The sequence below is a fragment of the Triticum urartu genome, chromosome 3 (assembly GCF_003073215.2).
Source record: "Triticum urartu cultivar G1812 chromosome 3, Tu2.1, whole genome shotgun sequence".
In the NCBI taxonomy this organism is placed as follows: Eukaryota; Viridiplantae; Streptophyta; class Magnoliopsida; order Poales; family Poaceae; genus Triticum; species Triticum urartu.
The window spans coordinates 721,056,610-721,080,055 of record NC_053024.1 but is presented as its reverse complement, the minus strand read 5'-3'; the positions used below and the strand labels follow the sequence as shown (position 1 = coordinate 721,080,055).

The 23,446-nt window shown below is 47.6% G+C and overlaps 3 protein-coding genes across 3 annotated transcripts; all 3 read left to right on the top strand.

Moving 5' to 3' along the window:
• The first annotated feature begins 4,955 nt into the window (after positions 1 to 4,955).
• LOC125546207 (40S ribosomal protein S10-1-like) lies at positions 4,956 to 7,366 on the top strand. Its single transcript, XM_048710374.1, has 5 exons — positions 4,956 to 5,146; positions 5,236 to 5,284; positions 5,702 to 5,984; positions 6,501 to 6,636; positions 7,056 to 7,366. The coding sequence occupies exons 1-5, from the start codon at positions 5,144 to 5,146 to the stop codon at positions 7,131 to 7,133; spliced, it is 549 nt and encodes a 182-aa protein (XP_048566331.1). The 5' UTR covers positions 4,956 to 5,143; the 3' UTR covers positions 7,134 to 7,366.
• A 1,828-nt stretch (positions 7,367 to 9,194) lies between these two features.
• Positions 9,195 to 13,791, top strand: LOC125546206 (putative box C/D snoRNA protein SPCC613.07). Its single transcript, XM_048710373.1, has 5 exons — positions 9,195 to 9,606; positions 9,707 to 9,932; positions 11,429 to 11,497; positions 11,875 to 12,007; positions 12,101 to 13,791. The coding sequence occupies exons 1-5, from the start codon at positions 9,333 to 9,335 to the stop codon at positions 13,061 to 13,063; spliced, it is 1,665 nt and encodes a 554-aa protein (XP_048566330.1). The 5' UTR covers positions 9,195 to 9,332; the 3' UTR covers positions 13,064 to 13,791.
• A 315-nt stretch (positions 13,792 to 14,106) lies between these two features.
• LOC125546205 (ubiquitin-fold modifier 1) lies at positions 14,107 to 16,633 on the top strand. Its single transcript, XM_048710372.1, has 4 exons — positions 14,107 to 14,320; positions 14,436 to 14,533; positions 15,707 to 15,739; positions 16,368 to 16,633. The coding sequence occupies exons 1-4, from the start codon at positions 14,232 to 14,234 to the stop codon at positions 16,445 to 16,447; spliced, it is 300 nt and encodes a 99-aa protein (XP_048566329.1). The 5' UTR covers positions 14,107 to 14,231; the 3' UTR covers positions 16,448 to 16,633.
• Positions 16,634 to 23,446: the final 6,813 nt, after the last annotated feature.

Genomic DNA, 23,446 nt, shown 5'->3' with positions numbered 1-23,446 from the left:
TGCGTCTTTCTTCGTTAAACCGATGGAGGAACTGTTTCACCGGTTTGTATTTAGGATCCACATTAAGGGTGTGCTCAGCGAGTTGCCTCGGTACACCTGGCATGTCAGAGGGCTTCCATGCAAAAATGTCCCGATTCTCACGGATGAACTCGATGAGCGCGCTTTCCTATTTCGGATCCAAGTTGGCACTGATGCTGAACTGCTTGGACGAATCGCCAGGTACGAAGTCAACAAGCTTAGTTTCTGCTGCCGATTTGAACTTCAGGGCCGGATCATGCTCCGTAGTTGACTTCTTTAATGGAGTCATGTCCGCCAGATCAACAGTGTCCTTATAATACTTCAGCTCCTCGGTGGCACAAACCGACTCTGCATAGGCCGCATCTCCTTCCTCGCACTCCAAAGCGATTTTGCGGCTTCCGTGAACCGTTATTGTCCCCTTGTGACCCGGCATCTTGAGCTGCAAATACACATAACAGGGCCGTGCCATAAACTTGGCGTAGGCCGGTCGCCCAAACAGGGCGTGATATGGACTTTGGATTTTCACCACTTCAAATGTCAATGTCTCTGACCTGGAATCATGATCATCCCCAAAGGCCACTTCCAGAGCTATCTTACCAACAGGATATGCTGATTTGCCAGGTACTACACCGTGGAACACCGTATTGGACGGTTTGAGATTTTTATCTGTTAGTCCCATACGACGGAAGGTCTCATAGTACAAGATATTAATGCTGCTCCCTCCATCCATGAGCACCTTGGTGAACTTGTAACCTCCCACCTGAGGCGCCACCACCAGAGCCAACTGACCCGGATTATCAACCTAGGGAGGGTGATCCTCTCTGCTCCATATGATTGGCTGTTCAGACCAGCGTAGATAACGGGGTATGGCCGGTTCAACAGAGTTGACCGCCCGCCTCTGAACCTTCCGGTCTCGCTTGTCCAAGCTAGTGGTGAAGACATGGTACTGCCCACTGCTCAACTGCTTTGGGTTGCTCTGGTAACCTGACTGTTGCTACTGTTGGTTGTAACCACCCTGGTTGTTCTAACTATTTTGATTATTATGTCCGCCCGGATTACCATTAAATCCTGAACCGGAATTTCCTCCACCGTAACCCGGCCCGGACCCTGAGCCACCGCCGGAGCCGTGATCATACCGGAAAGCATTAGAATTCTTGAACTCCTGCATAATGAAGCAATCCTTCCAAAGGTGGTTTGTTGGCGCCTCCTTCGTCCCATGTCTTGGACAGGGCTGGCTCAGCAGATAGTTTAGGCGGTCCGGGTTAGGGTTGGGTGCCCCACTGCGATTTTTCGGTTTACCCTTGCGTCGCTGGCCATTGTCCTGCGTGTTGGTATTAGCCACAAAGTCCATATTGCCATCCGCTTTACGCTTGCCTCCACCACCATTGCCTGCCCAGTGATGCTGCTGACCTTTGGAGTTGTTGTTCTTCTTTCCCTTCCCTGCCTTGTCATCATCAGATTCAGGATCCTTGGTACTATCAGAATCAGCATACTTTACCAAAGCAGCCATGAGGGTCCCCATGTCAGTGCAATGACTCTTCATCCGTCCCAACTTCAGCTTTAGGGGCCCAAACCGGCAGTTGCCTTCTAGGGTTAATACTGCGGTGTCAGCGTTGATGCGGTCTGATGAGTGCAACACTTGTGAAACCCGGCGCACCCAATGAGTCGTTGATTCTCCTTCCTCCTGGACGCAGGCAGCTAAGTCCACTATCGACATAGGCTGTTTGCATGTATCCTTGAAATTGCTGATAAACCGGGCTCGTAATCGGGCCCATGAACTGATAGAATTAGCCGGCAAGCTTTTTAACCAAGTACGGGCCGTTCCTTCAAGCATCATGGTGAAGTATTTCGCACACGCCGCGTCATCCACATCAAGCATCTCCATGGCCATCTCATAGCTCTCCACCCATGTCTTTGGAGGTTGATCCGCCGTGTAATTTGGTACTTTGCGCGGGCCTTTGAAATCCTTGGGCAGGCGCACATTGCGTAAAGCGGGGATAAGGCAAGGCACCCCCAAAGAACTAGAAGTAACACCAGGTTCGATCGAGATAGTTGGACGAACCGGCGTGAGCTGCCGAGCCTGATGCTATGCGGCTAACTCGGCCTCCCTGCGCGCTCGGGCCCGGTCCACCATTTCCTGAGCGTTCTCAGCACCACCCGCCGGGTTGTTGCCACGGGGCGCTCCACGTCGTTCATTACTCGACACTGCCGGTTCATCCACATGTCTGCTATAGCTCTGGCTTGGACGGGGGGTCGAGTGGATCCGGTCGCGGCTGTACGAGTATGCTTCTTGTTGAACCAAAGCTGTCCTCAGAAGCTCCTTGACCCGTCGCGTCTCTACTGCCTGCGGCGAGTCACCTTCAATTGGAATGGCCTCCAGCCGTGCAGCAGCGGCAACGAGATTGTCCATCGGGTTGGAGTAGTGACCCGGAGGTGTTGAAACAGCCTGAGGTATAACAGTATTTTGACGAGGCAGATCCATCCGACGGGGCTGAACCGACGCGCCGGTCGCAGGGGCTTCCGCCCGGTTTACCTCCAGCGGATTATTGGCTCCTGCTCCTGGGGTGTTGAAAAGGTCTCTGGCCTCGAAAACCGAAGGCAAACGGGATCGGTACTTCCTCTTCATGACTTCATGCGACGCGTTCTGATCCAACATGAGCCTGTAGGCTTGTGCGTCTAAAGCGGCCCACTCTGCGGTCATCCTTGCATCCTCAGCTGCCAGGTCCGCCTTGGCCTGGGTGATCTGTTCCTTCACCTTTGCAATCTCCGCGTTGTGGACTTCCTGATCCGCCGGATTAGCCTCCGCCATAAGCGCAGCCAATGCATCAAATAGATCTGATAGAACTTGAGCCGGCGGGCGCGCAGAGCTCCCTGCCCCAGCAGCTATCGCCGCTGCTGAACCGGAGGTTATTGGTGCAGCAGTCGAAGAATGAAGTGCTGCTTGTGTACCAGCCATGAATATTCCAACTCGGTTGGGTAGATTAGAGGGGTCCGGAATACTGTCACCATCGGAACAACCCCCAATCCGGCCATCTTGTAGCTGATAAAGAGATTCGGTTTCTCCGGATGACTCATCGCCGGAGTAAATGACGGTCTCGCCGCCAGATCCCGATCCGTCCTCATGTCCTCCTCCAAGGATGACTCCCACGAAGGCACGCTTCACGGCGGGTTTAACCCGGGCAGATCGTGCACGCTGAGCTGTTTCGACGAGGTCAATGCAGATGTCCGGCTCAGGGCCCGGTTCTCCGATCTTGCCGATGAAAACGTGTATGCCACCAAAGGGGACCCGGTACCCGTACTCAACTGAGCCGGCCTCGGGGCCCCAGCCTGCATCATCGATGTAGAGCTTGCCGCGACGACTCTTAGTCATCCGGCCCACGGCGTAGCCCTTGAGTCCTTCAAAGCGGCCTTCCAAGAACTTGAAACCATCGTGCGATAGCCCCACGGTGGGCGCCAACTGTCGTGGTTTTGTCATGGCAGATGTCCTAGAGAAAGGACTTAGTCGTGGAGCCATCGCAACGGGTTAGCTTGAAGGGGTTAAAGCGGACACAGGGACGCAAGAGAGTTTATACTAGTTCGGCCCCTTCGATGAAGGTAAAAGCCTACGTCTAGTTGTGATGGAATTGATGGGGTTTCGGTGACTAGGGAGCAAACAAGCTTCGCCGAAGTCTCGAGTTGTTGTCTGTTGTCTTTGAACCGCCGCCGGGTCGTCCCCTTATATACACGGGTGACGCCCGTCGGTTCACAAAGTCCCAACACCGGTCCATATTCGTATCCGGATTGGTCTCTCCTTATTCCTAACTTACAATACAAGTTTATATACAAATGCCGGTTTACAGCTACAAGTCTTAAACCGACTACGGGCTTTAGGCCCTCATCTATCTTCTCGGGCTTTAGCACTCTTGAACTACTGATGAAGTTGACCCGGCCCAGATAGGCCGGTTTGCGCCCAACAGTAATATCTCCAACAATAGTAATAGGATAGGAGTGGCCGATATATTGCTCATCTGTTACCACCTACTTGCTCAATCCCTTTGGTGGAAAATGTAAAAGAAACTTACTTGCATTAGGCCGCCGGGAAGCAGAAGAGGAACGACGGGCGGCGGGGCGGACGCCAAGCTGGGCGGTCGGGCTAAGGGTGCGGTGGCTCCCGCGGGGCGACCCGCAACAACCTGCAGCGGCGGCTCCCGTGGCGACCCGCGGCGGAGGGCGCGGCTGCGGGAGGCGGCGAAGGGCGCAGCGGGCGGCGTCTACGGCTAACGGCGGCGCGAGGCTGCGGGGGGAACGACGAGGCGGCGAACGTGCGAGACGAGGAGAATGGGACGAGAGGTCGTGCGGTCGTGCGGGTAGCGGTTTTTGTTTTAAGGAGGGGCAGGGCTAGCGATCGATGGATTGGCTTAATGCGTGGTTGGTAGCGTTAAACACCGAAGGATTAAGGGCCATTAGATCTTGATAATGGATGGATGTGATTGTTTGAATCTGCCCCTCTCTTCTTTTTATAGGCGTAGTAGATAGATACATTTCCCAAATACGTGATTAATATTTGTTTCAAATATATGTTATGATGTCTACCGTTTTCATACATATTGTGTATTTTTTGGTAAATAAAATATTTTCTAATACTTAACCTTTTTTCAAATAATTGATTAAGATTTTTTTCAAATGTATGTTTTGAGGTCTACTGTTTTCATACCCATTGTACATCTTTGGTATACATCTAAGCACTTGTTGACACAGGTTTACCATTTCTCATATACACGAATCATATTTTTTTGATACAGGAAGTAGAAGTACAAACCCATGTCATTTTTTTTTCTGAGACAAAAGCCCATGTCATCTCAATGTTTACCGAGAGCACCTGGGCCACCGTGTGTCTTCTCGGCCAGGCCTGCACAAAACCACAGAGCAAAGTGGCAAAACCTGCCCCAAGAACAACAAGCCCAGACGCAAGCCCGCCACACCAGCCCATCACCTCTTGGCCCAGGCGGCGCCCCTACATATACCGACCCCCCAGACGGCTAGGGTTTCTCCCTCCATCCCAGCAGCCGCGCTCCGCCTCCCGTTCCCCTGCACGCCGCGGCGCCGCCGTCTCCGTCCCCGCCCTCCGCCCCCGGCGCCCGTCACCATGGTGAGCACCCCCCAGCCGAGTCCGCTCTCCCCGTTGGTTGCTCCGGTGGTAGAGCTCCCTAATCTGACCTCCCTTGTCTCCCTCTGCAGATCATCTCCAAGAAGAACCGCCGCGAGATCTGCAAGTACCTCTTCCAGGGTGAGCTCCTCCCCCCTCCCTCCCCCATTTTTCGCACCGTGCCGGCCGTGGTTAGGATCCAGATGCCATCTCGTTAGTCTTCTTCTGTAGGGTTCGATCCATGTGTTGTGTAGGGTTTTGGCCAGGTTGCTCCGTCAGTGTTCTTGGCACCCATTGACCGCGGCGAGTTCGCTCCGATGCGCGGTTGCTGCAAGGTTCGAATCTAGACAGTTAGGACATCACTGACATCCTAACTGTAGAATCTTATTCATGTCAAGCTGCAATCTTGAAGAATTCTACTGACTATTACAATAGTCTGAGCATCTTAACTGAATTCCTTGCTGCGAATTTCAACTTTTGATTGATGTGTCCAAGAATGCTACTACTTTGGATGGTCTGAAGGATTTGACCGATGAATCCATTGTGATGTGTGTGCAGAGGGAGTCTTGTACGCCAAGAAGGACTACAACCTGGCCAAGCACCCCCAGGTCGATGCCTCGAACCTCGAGGTCATCAAGCTCATGCAGAGCTTCAAGTCCAAGGAGTACGTCAGGGAGACCTTCTCGTGGCAGCACTACTACTGGTACCTGACCAACGACGGCATTGAGTTCCTCCGCACCTTCCTCAACCTGCCGTCTGAGATCGTGCCCAACACCCTCAAGAAGTCCGCCAAGCCCCCGTCCCGCCCCTTCGGCTCTGGCCCACCGGGTGACCGCCCCAGGTGAGCTAGCTATGTTCATCATTCTGCCTCTCTGTTTTGGGCATGGTTGTTCCTGTTGCTGTTGAGAATATAACCACACTGATCATCTAGCTATACTCTATATTTTGATTAGTCTGTCTAATCTTGGTGCCTGTTGACTTGGAATGAGGATAAATTTTAGTCCTGATCCACCATTTGTTTAGCAAAGTTGAAATTAGTTGATGAACCTTGCCATGCCACACCAATGCTCAATAATAATCTCTGTTCCATTTCTGTTGTATGGCCATGCTATTCAGTTGTTGAAACACAGGGGAATTAGGCTTGTGTTTTTTATATATCTGTATATGTATATTCTACAATTTGACCTACAATTATCCTCCCTATAATGTTGTGTAGTTAAAGCCATAAGTAGTTACATTTGGCAAAGTATGAAACACAATTCTTCCATGGTGTCCAGCTTGTCTGTTTCTCTTACATTCATATATCAAGAACACTGATGTATTTGTATTCACTAATTGGTTTTGCTAAATTTGGCAGGGGTCCTCCTCGTTTTGAGGGTGACAGGCCCAGGTATGGTGACAGGGATGGTTACAGAGGAGGCCCACGTGGTGCTCCAGGTGATTTTGCTGGTGAGAAGGGTGGAGCTCCTGCTGAGTACCAGCCAGCTTTCAGGGTAAGGACTGCAATTACCGTTGTTAAATTTCATATGATTGTTGGCATCAACTTAGGTGTGCATTCATGACATGATTATGTTTCTAGCTTCTAGCATTCGAACCAGTTTTGATAACTGGACTCTGATTCTCTCATTATATGTTGGAAATATTCTACTGTGATACTGTATTGGTTTTTAGCTTGATCATAGATTGTAGTGTTAAGCTCTGGTTTCCTATGAGGCTTGATCATAGCTTGGCAGTTCTCAGCTCTGTTTCTGTTCTATGTAAAACAGTTTTCAATTCTGGTGCTGTACTATGTAAAACATTCCTTCATTGCACATATAGACTCTACTATGTAAACCATTCCTTAATTGCACATATAAACTCTATACTTCCTTCTGGTTATCTAATTTTGTACAATCTGTAATTGTTTCTCCAGGGTGCTGGTGGTGCTGCCAGGCCCTTTGGCCGTGGAGGCGGCGGCGGCACTTTCGGTTCTGGAGCTACCATGGAGTGAAGAAGCGACTCTTCAGCAAGTGGGAGCACCCAACAGGTCTTCAGATCCAATGCGTGCGTGGGGTGCTGTCCTCTCTGTTGATGTTTGAATTCTGTGAACACTGATGATTTTGTTTATCGAGATTGTAGCTTAAGACCATGGTTTATGGGTTCGTTTGTGTTAGAATGAGCTCTTTGATATTAAGACAGCTGTTGGTCGACTCACAATCTAAAGATGGTCAACTTGCTATTTAATTGTGTTTTCTGTCCTGTGCTGTTTCTGGTTCCAAGAAGTTACGTTTCACTTTCTTTTGACATGTGGAATGTGTGCATGCCTCCTAGATTGGGTTCTATTGCCCTTGGTTCTCCATTAAGTGAAAAGGAATCGCTTTTGCCCTGGATCAAATTTAGCACTCCCTCTGATCTTAGTTTGATGAAATGGATGTATTACAGTGCTTTGTGAATTAGGTTCATTTGCCATTGGCGTTGGAAGTGAAACCCCCCCTGAAAAGTTTGGTTCGTAATTCAGTTTCACCTGAGAGCTATTGAAAAAAAGCCAACCTCAGCAATCAAAAGGTGAATCATGTAGAAAATGTGAAATTATGAATTGATGCTGAATTTGTGTTTGTTTCCTTTGTGAAATTGAAGTTGACTTTGAAAGTTTACATGTTCCTCGGAATTTCTGAAACATCTTATACATTGTTTTCGGTTCAACAAAAACTTGATTTCCACTGGATATTCTCCCGTCTTTGACTCATCTCGCTGAAAACTTGATTTTCACCGGATTTTCTTTCCTTGACTCAAACTCGATATCACGACAATAGTGTTTACCTCGCAACCTTGGCCTCTCGAGTGATGTCGTAGAGTCCACACCCTAACAATCCCACATTTTTCTTTTAAAACATAGAAGGGTTTCGAAGGCCCCCGATGTAAAATGGGGGTACACAATCTTGTCGTCGCTAGGGACACCAATTGGGGCGGCAAAGCCTCCATGGTAGCACACCATGGACTTCATGCTGAAACCACATTGTCTCTCATCTGGCATCTTGGTCGGGAGGAAGAAGAAACACTGCCATTCAACCAACATATCCGATGGTAAGCTAAAACGGCTGACAATCGACCATTGCAGCAGGGGCGAGAGCCTCTTGACAGCAGCCATCGATGATTAGCACCTTCTCAATCTGGATCTCCATCACTCTTCTGCTCCTCATTTTACCACCATTGCTACCTTGCTAGCAGAGGGCGGCGAGACACAACACCAGGTTTGACCTTACTCCTCTTTAATTCTTCTTTGCCCCCTCCACAGAGGGAAGAACAATATTGGGGATTGTAGCAGGAAATCACCCGAATCAATTGATTTGGCACCGAATCCCCTGATAAAAGGGAAGCACTCGTGAAGGGGGTTTATTCCAGTAAAGAAGGTGAGAGGGAGTGATGCCGGGTGACCAAGAGCTTCACCACAGAAAAGGAAAACGAACGTCGGCATAAGAAGTAGCCTCAGAGCCTTCCCCTTCCTCTGCTACCTCACCATCCACATGTACCCAGGGACATGAGAGAAAAGATAATCACGATCAACTTCATATCCGGTCGACGTTTTATTTGCGTGAAAGAAAAACACCACCAAAACATAAAGGAAGAACCCGACCTTCCTTCAGCAAACCCCGGCCACCATGGTCGCCGACAGTGGGAAGAGGGAGATCGGTGGGGAGATCTATGAGGGAGCGCAAGGAATAAACGCCACTAGAGGCAGTCGTCACTGGGGCAAATCCGTCACTGGCAATGCCCCGGGAAGGGGGTTTTCACCTCGCCGTTGTCAGTGAGGAACCCTGACAATCCCTTTGTCTTCACTTCACCTCCTTCACTCTAAAGTGATGGCGGTTGAACGTTGGAGCGTTTTTTCTAATTTTCCGGACTCTTAACTAAAATCAATTCATCGCACCAAAAAAATCCAGAATCGTCGACTCTTTAACTAACCCTAGCAGAAATATTCATTGCACCCTACCAAATACTGTATGTCAAATCAAAGCACAAATAGAAATTAGTAATTGGTGTATCATCCTCCGGCGGATAAAAAACCCCACCTTTCCCACCTCGCTCGCTGCCAGAGACACCCAAACGGTCACCGCCGCCGGCCGCCCCGCCCCGCTGCTAAACCCCCCACTAAACCCTAGCCAGAAAACCCCCGCCGCCACCGCCGCGCCGCCTGCCCCCCGGCCTCGGTATGGTGGGGGAGCCGCCCGCGCAGGGCCCGCCCCCCAGCGCCGCCGCCGCCTCCACCTCCGGCCCCGGCGGCGGCGGCGGCGGCGGGGAGAAGGGCGCCCCGTGCCAGGAGTGCGGGGAGCAGCCGTGGAAGTACCGGTGCCCGGGCTGCTCGCGCCTCACCTGCAGCCTCCCCTGCGTGCAGGCCCACAAGCGCCGCACCGCCTGCTCCGGCAAGCGCCCCCGCACCGTCCCCGTCCCGCTCGCCCAGTTCGACGACAACCAGCTCCTCTCCGGTGACGGATCCGTCCCTCGCCCCCCCGGCCCACTCCCTCGCTCGCTCGCCGTGGCCTCCATCCATGCTGACCGTCTGTCCCCTGTTTTCTCCGCTTGCAGATTACAACTTGTTGGAGGAGACGAGCATGGTCAGGGAGTCAGCCCACAGGCTGCTCGGCGGCTTGGGCCGCAACTTCGGCTGCGGCTTCGAGGGACGCCATGGCGCCCAGCTGCCGCCGTGGCTCTCCTTCCTCCGCAAGGCCGCGGAGCGCCGGGGCGTCCGGCTCGCCTTCCAACCAACTGGCATGACCAGGAGGGAGCAGAACCGCTCGCGGCACGACAGGAGGTATCTCAGTGCTGCTCTTTCGATTGATTGATCCTGTCTATCGCGATATGATGATGATGATGATGATATATTACTGAAGTAAAGTTGATTTTGTGTCAGTAACTGTTGACTGAAACTGAAGATACTGAAAGCAAATGGATGCTGTGGAGAAGTGAAATGCTCTCTATCTTGTTTGAGTTGTTGCTTTGCCTATGTATTCAGTAATCATTTACTTGTTGACATCATTGTGAACGTCTGATGCACATTGCCAAGGCCGTACCCCCAAAATTTGGGTCCTGGTGATATATAAGAAAGTCAATTAAAACATTTTTCATTGACCATTTGTAGCAGTATAGATTTCTCAAAGGATTAAACGAAAATCTCCTATGTCTACAACTAGAAGACATCTTAGAAAATTAGGATACTGAAGCTACAAGGATGCACAACTTCAGGAAAGAACAACCAATTAACTAAAGGTCAAGACTTCCTTAAAAGAGAAACTAAAGAACTGAGGGGCAAGAGAAGAGACGAAACAACCTTCGGCAGCCCGGCTGTTGACTGAGGCTGATGCTTGGGTCTCCGATTGCTCTGTGCCACGACCACAGACCAAGCAGCGAAACACGACTCCGATTGTTCGGATTTTCTTAAGGGAGGATTGAATGTAAAATCAATAGGAAAGCCCCTAATTTATATGTTGCAGTTGAACGAACCTGCAGCCGACTGCCATGGACACCTCTCTTCTCAGGAAATTGAGAAGCCATCGGAGGAGAATAGAGCAAGGATACGAGGCGTCCAAGAGTTAATTTCCAGCTATTTAATTTGGAGAGATTTGATTTGCCACTGAGCTGGGGCGAGCCAAGGAAGAGAGAGGCTGCCTGGAATTTGATGCGCAACATAAACTGCCTCTAGAGTTCTCCTGCACGTGAATGTGATAGAAAGAGATGAGAGAGAGAGACAATAGTTTGGCCATGGGCTTGGGTTGGTGGTTTGGTTCCATGGTTGGCCTGTGTCTTTTTCTCTTTATTTATAGTTCAACAAACTGATTAATCTTTAATCTCTTAATCAGAACTGATAATACTTAAAAGAATTGCCTAAAAAAACGTAAAAGAAAGTTGGGGGCCTGTGCAGCTGCTCCAGTTGCACTGGTGGATGTATGGGCCTGCATGTTGCTTAGCAACTTTTCTACTCGGAAGTTCGGCAAGTTTGCTCTAGAGTCTTTGATTGTTGGGGTTCCTGTCATACTTAATGTGATTATGATTCAGTTTGGCCTTTGCATGATTCCATGGTTAGGCGCTTCGACTCATAACTGATAAGTTTTCCATGCAAGTTTGTCCTCTCCTTGCTATTTAAGCAATAACACAACCACTGTCAGCACATTGGCTACAACACGTTGTGAATCAATATACAACGTTTTATTTTCTTAATAATTTGTGCAAGCATCCTATGCCTAAATACATTTGAATGAACCTTACCAGTAGTATCACTCCCCCTCCTTATGTGTAAATATCTCTTTTCAGAAGTGACTGCATATACTGGACAGTCGAGTGGAAGTTCAATTCAACAGATATTGTCCTAACTGACGAGCAGTAAGTTTTCTAATCTATCAGCATAGAATGTCTCCTCCTGTTTTTCCTGTTTGCAATCCTTGTTAGTTTAGCACCATTGCAAGATGATAAGATATATATGTAAAAGCTACTCCTTCCGATCCATATTAATTGTCGCTGATTTAGTACAAGAGTACTTAAAATTTCTGAAGTAGTTGCTCTGTATGTTATGGAGATGATCTGTCTATCATTTTCAAACTTCTTATGGGACATATTTTCTGATTCTGCACTTACTTACTACTACCAAACATCTGGAAGCAGAGCTAAACATTCATATATATGTTGCGCTAGTTAGTTTGATCCTACACATAAATATAGAATCTCTGTTCCTTCAATGCTCATTATGCCTTCTTTTCCAGGACAGACGAGAATGCAAGCTTGCTATCTTTATTGGAAAAGCATCTGACTCCTTCCCCTTGGAAGGACCAGCTTACGCCATATCGCAATACTGAACTGCGTGATTTGAAACTGTTCGTTCAGAAGTCTGCCAAGGTACTGCAGTCAAGTTTCCATGTGTCTTCTGCGGTTATTGATCTTTGCTCTAAATTTGTATTAAAATGACTTCTTGTTTTAACATTGCTATAGAATTCAAAGTCGCCACACCGTCAACTCAATATAGAAGAGCCCTTGCGCCCCCAACTGAGGGGCACTCTTATTGTCGAGTACCCAACTATCAATGTCTTCCTTCCATCAGATAGTTACGAGTTTCAAGTCGAGAAGCCTGCAAACAAGATTAGCAGAAATGAGCAGCCCCCTGGCACTTCGAATGATAGCCCTCCTATAGAAGGCACCCAGTTTCAGGAGGAAGAAATAGAGGAAGGCGAGTTGTCTCCAGAGACGCAGGTTATTGATCTCAAGGATTCTGGTCCGTCACGTACCACAAATCTTTCTCAAGTGAAGGTTACGAGTGAACCTAAGATGGACAGCATGCCGTCGTATGTCCGTGGTCTGGCATTTGGTGGTAAACAGGGGGAAGTTGATCAACATAGCAAGATGGCATCGAACATGACTCCTGGGGCTCCAAAGGCTGAATCCTGCATGAAAGTCTACCCAGTGGACTTGAAGGAAGGAGTTGAAGGTGGGACCTTAGAGGGTCAGGTTATTGACCTCAAGAACCATGCAGCTTCAGATCCTGCCAAAGATATGAAAACACCTGACACAGATCGCAAGATAGATTCTTCAGTGCTGTCTCCCATCAGTACTCTAGCATCTGAGGTCTCGAGTCATCCTCAGGAAGAAGAACACAACCAAGAAAGCAAGCTGACGCCATCCGCAACCCCTGAAGCTCTGAAGAAGAGATCTCTCACAAAAGTCTACCCGCTGGACATCGACGACGCCCAGGGGGTACTGCTCTCGGAGCTGCCCAGCGTGGAGTTTGAGCAGGAGATGGGAGACGCCTACGAGGAGCTGTTTGGGGACATGAACCCCGATGACTTCCTCGACTTTGATCTCGGGATGATGGACGTGGACGGGTACGGCGAAATGAGGTCCCCGTTGAAGCTGTGGGACGATGATTTGGAGGAAGGCGAGATCCCCTCGCAGCTCTGAAGAAGAAACCTGGGTGCTCGGAACTCGACACGAGAGCTTGGAATCCGTTTGGTTAGGCAGTCGCTTTGCCATGAGTGTTGTTCCCATGTATTACTAGCATTGGCATTAGTACCACCTCAGGTGCTATTTATTCGTTGTTGTTTTTTCTCTTGGTTCCGGTTGTCGCCGGGGCGGCATGGAGTTGTATTTCGAGTTTTGAGCTTGTTTGCTGCGGAAATTTTGAGGTTGTAACTCTGCAGGCGCAAGGCCTGTCAAGCAAGCAAGCAGTCATTAAGTGAAGCCGGCGGGCAATGTCGATCATAGTTCTGGGTAGAATATGAAATTGCGAAAGATGTGATGTTATCTATGAACGCATCATCAGTCTGTTGCTGGTCAGAGATATTTTGTTTTCATTGTTCACCGTTGCTGAACCTGCCATTTCATGAAGGACCTGGTGTCTCGAAGCTGACGCGAGAGGCTGGAAGTGGAATTCATTTGGTCATCATGCACGCACCCATGTGCTATCTGTCTGTTAGCATTAGCAACTTGAGGGCTGTCAGGTGCTATGTATTTCTTTCGATTTGTTTGTTTGTTTGTTTGTTTGTTTCAGTTGTGAGAGTGGCATGGGGTGTTTTAGCTCAGCTTGCTGCTCGATTCAGAGCTGTGTGTCAAATGTGAAATTGCTAAATCTGTGATGTTATATACGAACGCGTCATCAGCCTGTTGCTGATCAAGGTGCGTTTCCCCAAGGATGTCCTAAAGTTCCTTCACCAAAGTGTAATACAGGATCGTCCCCAAATATTTCGGTCAGATGTTTTTTGTTTTCTTTGTTCACCGTTGCTGAACCTGCGGTTTCATAGCCGTAACTGAAGCCTCGTCTGGTGCTTTCTCGTGGCAAGCTGGAGTAAGAGAATGCGTGAGGGAGACCTGAACTGCAAAATGTGTCTTTATACAAATATTTTTTTTTCCAAAATGCATTTACTTTCGAAATATTCGTCGTATCTGTATAGATATAAATATTTTCTTTCTTGGACGGAAGGAAAAAAAGAGAAAGAAATGAAAAAAAGTACGTAGTAACGTAAAGGGAATTCCTCCTACACAAAAAGAAGGGCTCGTGAGGCGCATCGCATTCTATCACGCGACCCACCAGGCGGCGGCGGCGTCTCGGCTCGCACCCCACAGCACACCCATGGCGGCGGAGGGCGGCGGCGGAGGAGGAGGAGGGAAGGTGTCGTTCAAGGTGATCCTCACCTCCGACCCCAAGCTCCCCTTCAAAGTGTGAGTACAGATCCCCCTCTTCCCCTTCCCCTCCCCTCCTCGGACCAGATCTCGTCCTGATCCGTGCGCCGCTGCCCGTCCCTGATCCGTGTGTGTCGTTCGGTGGCTTTCGCAGGTTCAGCGTGCCGGAGGCGGCGCCCTTCACCGCGGTGCTCAAGTTCGCTGCCGAGGAGTTCAAGGTCCCGCCCCAGACCAGCGCCATCATCACCAACGGTACGACCCCCCGCCCCCAACCTCCGCGCGTCCTCCCGTCGGATCCCGTCGGGACCGTGGTGCTCTTGGTTGCTCTGATGCGATTTAGATTAGGGGTGCGTCACGAGGGCCTATCAGGTTGCGATTTTAACGGGGAAGTGGTAGATAATCCATGGCTTCTCGGCGCCAGTTGTTCCACTCGGTGGGATTTATCTTCATGTTGGAATGATTGATGATATACGTATTCTGTAAGTTCAGGTATGCCTGTGAATTGGGAAAAAAGAGAGTTTACTTTGAATTGTCGACATACAGGACGAATTCAGTGGGAAGTCTGTATGTTTGTGGGAACAGGGGAATGCATAGCGTGAGATATGGACAGCGTGAGTAGGAACCCATGTGGCCTTTATTTTGCTTTCCGGGACATGTTTACAGGTTTTCCAATCATGGTTGGCACTTCGTGACCTTAAACCTTATGGGATGGTCGGTGGTGATTTACTGATTTGTGCTAGTTGATCGTTTTCCATCCAGACATGGCCACTACATATCATCTGACTTCTAGCGCTTGATGAATGATGATGATGATAGGCTATCACGCACCACATTTTGTATGACGATGATGATGATGTGGTGAAGTGGTGATTACGAATGTGGGAAAACAGTCCTTGGGGTTTTCCTGTCTTGGCAGATTCATTTATGATAATCTCATTTGTTAACAGAAAACTTTAGCCTATCAAAGATGGAATTCTAGACCAGCATGCAAGGATGTACTCCCTCCGTTTGGAAATAAGTGGCGTGGTTTTATTTCAATTTTTGAACTAAAACCATGCCACTTATCTCTGAACGGAGGTAATATTATTTCCCAGCTTGTTTGTTTGCACTCCTTCTGTGAACAAATGTAAGACATTTTAGGTCACTACTTGGTGACCTAAAACGAGGGAATACTTTGTAGAAAACCTGCAGTATAGTTTTGAACTGTTAGTTTTGTGGCATATTGGTGGTGAGCACTAACATAGTAATAGTAGCATGGTCCTTTGATGGCTTCTTAATGCAAATACGATTTGATTATGAGCTGTCAAACATGTGGCCAGCTTCAGGTCACTAGAGCAGAAAAGTGTTTGTTGATTATTGTTTTGCCTGTTTGTTTGATACACAATTTTCTCACTTGAAATAATGTTGCATTTACCCCCTTTGCAGATGGAGTAGGCATCAACCCACAGCAAAGTGCAGGTACTATTTGCAGATACCCACACTTGCATTATTTTATTTCAGATCTGCGCTCTTTCCCAGTTCATTCCATTATTCTCAAGTATATTTTCGACAAACTATTTTGTACCATAGAAATACTTGAGTCACTGGATTCAGTTGTCTACTAGGTTGTACAATATTAGCTGGAACTGTTTGAGGTCACTGATATTTTTGTGTGTGTTCTTATATCGAACCATTTGATTTGTGCTGGGCTGCTGGCACTAAAATTGTTGGCTACTAGAACTTAAATGAGGTGACCAGCTTTTGTGTAAAAGAAGAGTAGATGATCACCATAGGGATTGGTGACATGCAAAGCAATAAAACAGGCATCAAACACTGCATATCATTTTTCTGACATATTACATGAAGTGAGTGCATATCTGAATAGCCTCTTTGTGATTCTCTCTTTCTGAAACTTACGTCTCCTGGAGTACTCACTACCATTCTCATTTAGGTTATTTAATCTTCTCCCAGCCTCCTTGTTGAGCTTGCAAATTGTATACTGTGTATTATGCACTTCAAGTCCAGCCAATAGGACACCACTTCCCTATGTAAATGTGCCCCTTTTCTTCATTGCCCGGCTGATGTAAAACTGTTGTTAATTTTTCAGGCAACGTGTTCTTGAAGCATGGCTCGGAGCTGCGACTCATCCCCCGCGACAGAGTTGGAGCGACTGCGGCGTCTTTCTAGTCAGTCATTGTTAGAGCCAACAATGAAGAAACCTATATAACAGGAATAAAAGCATGTCCATGCTCGGTTGTATAATGGATGTAACATGGTCGAGTATAATTTACCATCAACAGCCAGCCAGCCCTATGATTGACAGGATGAATATAGCTTGGCAGGCAGTGCCATGTGTTGCTGTCTTTGTTTGCAGCCCCTGATTTCCTGCTACTGCTCTTGAAAGCCATGGAGCGTCTGATTGCAGTGTTGACTTTTTGAGAGAGGAAAAAAAATACACCTGGCATACGTGCTGGACACCTCATTGTTTCTGAGGAAAAAAAGGCATTGACAAACCAATGCTGTGAAGCCAAAAATGACATGTTTGCGTCGGTCATCCCTTTGCCTATGCAGAATCGATCTGGTTTTAGTTCTCTGTTTAGTTAGAGAAGCCGTGAAAGAAACTGTTTGCCTTCTTAGGTGCCACACAATTGTTAGGAGACAAGGTTCTGTAGTTCATTGTTCATTCAGAAGTAGGTACTGCGCCTTACACTTTTGTTTAGTGTCCATGACAAGGCCCAAAGATCGTGCTCCCTCGCAAGCATGGCGGCTCCTGCCATACCAATACCCTGATTGTTTTTTCCGAGAGTACGTCAATGACGTACTATATTTTTATAGAAAGTAGGAAACATATTTACAAGAAGTGTAGCACAAATGACGTACTATATTTTTATAGAAAGTAGGAAACATATTTACAAGAAGTGTAGCACAAATGTGAACATTCGGGTGTCCATGATGCACCAACTCCGACACCGACACTATCACCCAGGCTAATCCAAGCTGGATGTTGCTGGGACCGGGTCGTCGTCGTCCGAGTTGGAGCGCCTCGTCCGCTTCATCAGGGAGCTTAGCAGCATCAGGTCATGTCTGAAGCCCAGGATTACTGAAGAATAGCACAGGCTACGCTGGCCTCTCATTACATGTATGTAAGATAATGGCAATTCTTGAGTTATGCAGGTCGATCATGTTTTTCTCAGAAAAAATTATGCAGCGCGATCAACTTATATCTCAAGTTCATTTGTGGAGATGCTTCATCAAAGAGTAATTTGCTGTTCAGCAGTCAAGCGATGTATGCTATTTCTGATGAAATTATGTATCATTTAAACCTTGTAAGGTCTCATGATGCTTTCGCGTTACTGTGATTGCAAGGTCTGCAGCTTCCTTCTATTTCTTTGACCTTGTTCATCGGTGTAGGATCAAAGAATATGCAGATGATAAGTGGCAAAGGAGGCAGTGAAATCTGAAGAGGCAAATCATCATTGTAGGTGTTACTACAAAGCAGATGTTGCTTTATCAGAAGAAAACACTTGGCCTTAGAGCATCTCCAGCCCTTGCTCCCTCCCCCACCCCCCAGGAGGCATAAAAATCACCGCCTGGGGCGAGCCAGTGGTAGAATTGGCTCTGGGAGCGGTTGGGCACCCAGCCGTCGCCCCCAGGCGCCGATATCGGCCCATTTCTGGCCGCTTTTCAGCCCACTTTCAGCGAAAAATGGCCCGATATCGACACGAATCGGCCCATATCCAGCGTGGTTCGGCATGAATTCTCAACATAAGTAATTTTTGTATCACATAGTTCATCACAGAAAATCAATAAAAATCAAATAGTTCAACAAATAGCTCAACAACAAATAGTTCAATACAAATTATATAGTTCAAGAAATAAAAACTCATATTTCATCACACGTCGAGCTAGGCGTCGCCCTTGATCCTGCATAGGTGCTCCACCAGATACTGCTGCAGTTGTTGATGCACCTGTGGGTCTCGGATCTCCTGACGCATATTGAGGTAGGCAGTCCAAGTTGCCGGTAGCTGGTGATCAACTTGGGCTAGAGGACCCTGCCTGTAGTATGATTCAGTGTCAAGCACTAACTCTTCCTGCTCGCTCTCAATGATCATATTGTGCAAGATGACACAACAAGTCATGATCTCCCACATTTGATCTTTCCACCAGGTCTGAGCAGGGTACCGGACAACAACAAATCGAGATTGGAGCACACCAAATGCCCGCTCAACATCCTTCCTGCAAGCCTCCTGCACCTTGGCAAAGTGGGACTTCTTGCCTCCTGGCACATCGTTTGAGATAGTCTTCACAAATGTAGACCATCTCGGATAGATGCCATCAGCTAGGTAGTACCCCTTGTTGTAGTGCCACCTGTAGGATCAAAAGTATGTCTAGAGGGGGGGGGTGGTTAGACTACTTGATCAAATAAAAATCTGTCCTTTTCCCAATTTTAGTCTTTGGCAGATTTTAGCTATCTTAGCACAAGTCAAGCAATCTTAACACAATTCAAGCAAGCATGCAAAGAGTCTATGAGCAGCGGAAAGTAAAGCATGCAACTTGCAAGAGTGTAAAGGGAAGGGTTTGGAGAATTCAAACGCAATTGGAGACACGAATGTTTTTGTCGTGGTTCCGATAGGTGGTGCTATCGTACATCCACGTTGATGGAGACTTCAACCCACGAAGGGTAACGGTTGCGCGAGTCCACGGAGGGCTCCACCCATGAAGGGTCCACGAAGAAGCAACCTTGTCTATCCCATCATGGCCATCGCCCATGAAGGACTTGCCTCGCTAGCGGTAGATCTTCACGAAGTAGGCGATCTCCTTGCCCTTACAAACTCCTTGGTTCAACTCCACAATCTTTGTCGGAGGCTCCCAAGTGACACCTAGCCAATCTAGGAGACACCACTCTCCAAGAAGTAACAAATGGTGTGTTGATGATGAACTCCTTGCTCTTGTGCTTCAAATGATAGTCTCCCAAACACTCAACTCTCTCTCACAGGATATGGATTTGGTGGAAAGAAGGTTTGAGTGGAAAGCAACTTGGGGAAGGCTAGAGATCAAGATTCATATGGTAGGAATGGAATATCTTGGCCTCAACACATGAGTAGGTGGTTCTATCTCAGAAAATGTGTATTGGAAGTGTAGGTATGTTCTGATGGCTTTCTTCACGAATGAAGAGTGGGTGGAGGGGTATATATAGCCTCCACACAAAAACTAACCGTTACACACAATTTACTAATCTTGGTGAGACCGAAGTGAAAGACTCGGTCAGACCGATTCAGCAAACCTAGTGACCGTTAGGATTTTCGGTGGGACTGAGATGCAACTCGGTAGGACCGATATGGTTAGGGTTAGGGCATAACGTAATCTCGGTGTGACCGATCACACAAACTCGGTGGGACCGATTTTGATAATAAACTAACCAGAGAGTTGGTCAGGTAAACTCGGTGGGACCGATCGCTCATTTCGGTGGGACCGAAATGTTACGAAAGAGAAATAGAGAGTTTACATTGCAATCTTAGTGGGACCGATCGCTCATCTCGGTAGGACCGAAACGTTATGAAGGGAAACAGAGAGATTACAACCCCATCTCGGTGTGACCGAAATCCCTATCGGTGAGACCGATTTGCCTAGGGTTTGTGGCAGTGGCTATGACATTTGAAACTCGGTGGCGCCGGATAGAAAGAATCGGTGGGGCCGAGTTTGACTTTTGGTTTAGGTTATATGTGGATGTGGGAAGGTAGTTGAGGGTTTTGGAGCATATCACTAAGCACTATGAAGCAAGAACCTCATTAAACAACACCTCATCCCTCCTTGATAGTATTGGCTTTTCCTATAGACTCGATGTGATCTTGGATCACTAAAATATAAAATGTAGAGTCTTGAGCTTTGAGCTTGAGCCAATCTTTTTGTCCTTAACATTTTGAGGGGTCCACATTCCTCATCCATGCCATGCCATTCATTGAGCTTTTTCTGAAATATTAATCTTGGAATAGCATTAGCTCAATGAGCTATATGTTGTTAGGAATTACCAAAACCACCTAGGGATAGTTGCACTTTCAATCTCCCCCTTTTTGGTAATTGATGACAACATATAGATCAAAGCTTCGACAAATAATAATAAGAGTGAAAAACTTTATCGCTTTGAGAAGTATGTGAAAGGCAAGAGCTTCCCCTAAATTTGTGCATAGTTTATGGTTTGCTTTGGACTGCAAATGCAAAAAGAGTTAGGCTCATGGGTTACTCTTCCATGTCACATACATCTTGGTGGAGCGCTCAAAATGATAATAATTAAATGCATGCACTCATCACCAAGCATTATATAGGGATAAAAGGATAATGTCATCCAACAAGCATTAATGTAGCATATGATCAAACACATGATCATCCAAGTATCACAAAGACAAAAGGTATCTCAAACAAGCAAAGCAAATAAAGTTCAACCACCAAAGCAAGAGAGAATAAAAAGCAACGCTCTCTCTCAAAGCCTATGATCTATACATTTTTCTCCCCCTTTGGCAACAAGTTACCAAAAAGTTCCTAGAAAATGCATAGCACTAGATCGTCTCTCAGGCTTGGTCTTCAGGTGGTGGTGTCCGGATAACTCCAAGAACGAAGGCTTTAGTTGAAGTAGATGGAGCTGATGGAGTAGGTGCTGGAGCTGGTGGCACTGAAGCTGTAGCTGGTGCAGATGACGTGACTCTGGTGTCTGGAACAGGCACTGCAGCAGACCTCTGAGCTCTAGGCACTCTGGCAAATGCATTAGTGGTTGTCTTTCCCTTCCTCTCCTGCATATCATCTTGAAGTTGCTCCACAACGGACTGAATCTCAGTTACCTTCACATCCAAGTCATAGAACTTTTGCTCCATAATCCTCTCTAAGCTCTCCTGGTTTTGAGTCAGGGTGGACAGTCCCTTCTCAATCCTCAGAGTGGATGCAATCAGGTAGCCAAGCTGATCTTGCTTGCTCTTCAGGAGATACTGAGATGCTCTTCAGTAGTTGGCATCCTTGCAGCCTTTTCAGCTTTTGCCTTCTACTTCTTGGCTTGTGCGTGCACAGAAGATGGTTCATCCTCATTCATAACCATAGTGTTGTCCTCGAAGTCTGGATAGATAGGCATGTGCTCCTTGTCCAGCAGATATGTACCAGTGCCCATCTTGGAGTTGATCAGCTCCTGGATCTGTGGGGCATACCCACAACTCCTCTTCTGATATGCAGCTGTCCTCTTGATAGTTTCAACTATTAGGCTAATGCCTTTGAACTTCTGTGGGACATCAAAGATGTGAAGCAAGTTAATTGCATGGCCTCTGATCATCTTGTGATCACCTGACTTTGGCAAGAGAGTGTGCCTGAGGATCCAGTTGATGGTTGGCAAGCCTGACAGAAGGTAATGTACAGATCCAAACTTATGTGTCTCAAGAGCAGCATCTGGGATCTCCTTGTACATGTGTGACATTGTGTTGTGATCCTTCTTCCTGTTGGCATAGACATCCAAGTCATCTTCACTCTCTTTTGGGGCATTGATCAACTTCGCCCATTCAGCAACCGTGGACTGGTACCTTCAGACATCCAGACAATCCTTGCATCTGGGTAGAAATGAGCTGTGGAGTAGAACTGCATGATGAGCTCATCATTCCATTTTGTGAGCTTCTGAGCCACAAACTCATCGACTCCACAAGCCTTGAAACTGTCATGTACACCTGGATAGTGATCATCATTCTCCTTGATGTAGTCCCAGTCGACCCATCTCATGTCACACACTATGGGCTTCTTGTCAAGCAACACTGTCTCATAGAAGTCCTGCTGTTCCTTTGCATGGAACCTGTAATCCACAGCAGTCCTCCTCCTGGTGGCATATGGATCTGACTCTCTCCATAGCCTCAGACCTGAGTCCTTCCTTATCTTCATGTTCTCAGCTACTGGATGAGCATCATTGTGATCTGGGATTTTTGGCTTCAGCTTCCTCAAGACATGTGACTCATCATCTTCTTCTTCCATTTCAGCTTCAGGCACTGGGGCCTTGTTCTTTTCCTCAGCAGGGATGTTCCTGGTGCTCCTCTTCAGTTTTGGCTTTGGAGCTGAAACAACAGCCTTTGGAGCAGTCTTAGGCTTAGATGGAATAGCCCCTGCCCTGATGGCATCACCCATAAGCTTCTGAGCTTTGGGTGCTGGTGCAACATCTTCTTCCTCTTCTTCCTCTTCTTCTTCTTCTTCTTCTTCTTCTTCTTCTTCTTCTTCTTCTTCTTCTTCTTCTTCTTCTTCTTCTTCTTCTTCTTCTTCAGAATCTCTCATGATTAAGGATCTTCCAAGCACTCTAGCAGTGGTCTTTTTGACCCTCTCCTTCATCTTCTTCCCTTCTGCAGCAGCCTCTTTGGGTTCAGATTCCAAAGGGACTTGAGTAGATGCTCTGGCCTTAGACATTGGAATTCTCTTTGCAGGCATTTTGGTTTTCATGCCAGGCTTAGTGGCAGCAGCAGTGCTATATTCCTTCTTAACCACTTTCTTCTTGGAAGTGGCCTCATCCTCAACTGCCACATAGTCTTCATCCTCAGATTCAGAGGTCTTCTTCTTTCTGGCCCTGGTGGCAGCTTTGGGTAAGTTGCTTGGGGTGCTCCTGCTACCATCATCTGAGCTGCTAGAGGGACTAGTGCCCTCACTCAGGTGAACCTGCTCCTCTGACCTGTTCTGGCTGTCACTCTGATCAGACATATTGCAAACACTGACAGCAGACCCTGTGAATAGATATAGATGAGATAGACCCTGTGAAAAGAATGAGTCAAAAACTTAGTTTTAGTTTTCCACAGAAAGCATTTCGGATCAACCGATTTGTAAACTTGGTGATACCGAAGCAGCTGTTGGAACCTAAACTAGTGAACTCGGTCAGACCGAGTCACAGTTTGGTGGCACCGAGACTGCTAGGGTTTCACAAAGTCCCGAACTCGGTCACACCGATTTGCAATTCTCGGCCAGACCGAAAATTACATGTGCAGTGGCCTGAGCCCAATCGGTGGTACCGAGTTCCACAACTCGGTGGGTCCGAGATGGTTTCGGCGGAAACCTAACCCTAAATTTTCAATTCACGACTAAACTACGGAGTGTTTTGACTGCACAAGAATGATCTCAATCGTGGAAAGATACATGGCGAACACAATGTGCTAGGAATCAGATAGGGATAGCACAGTGATCGAG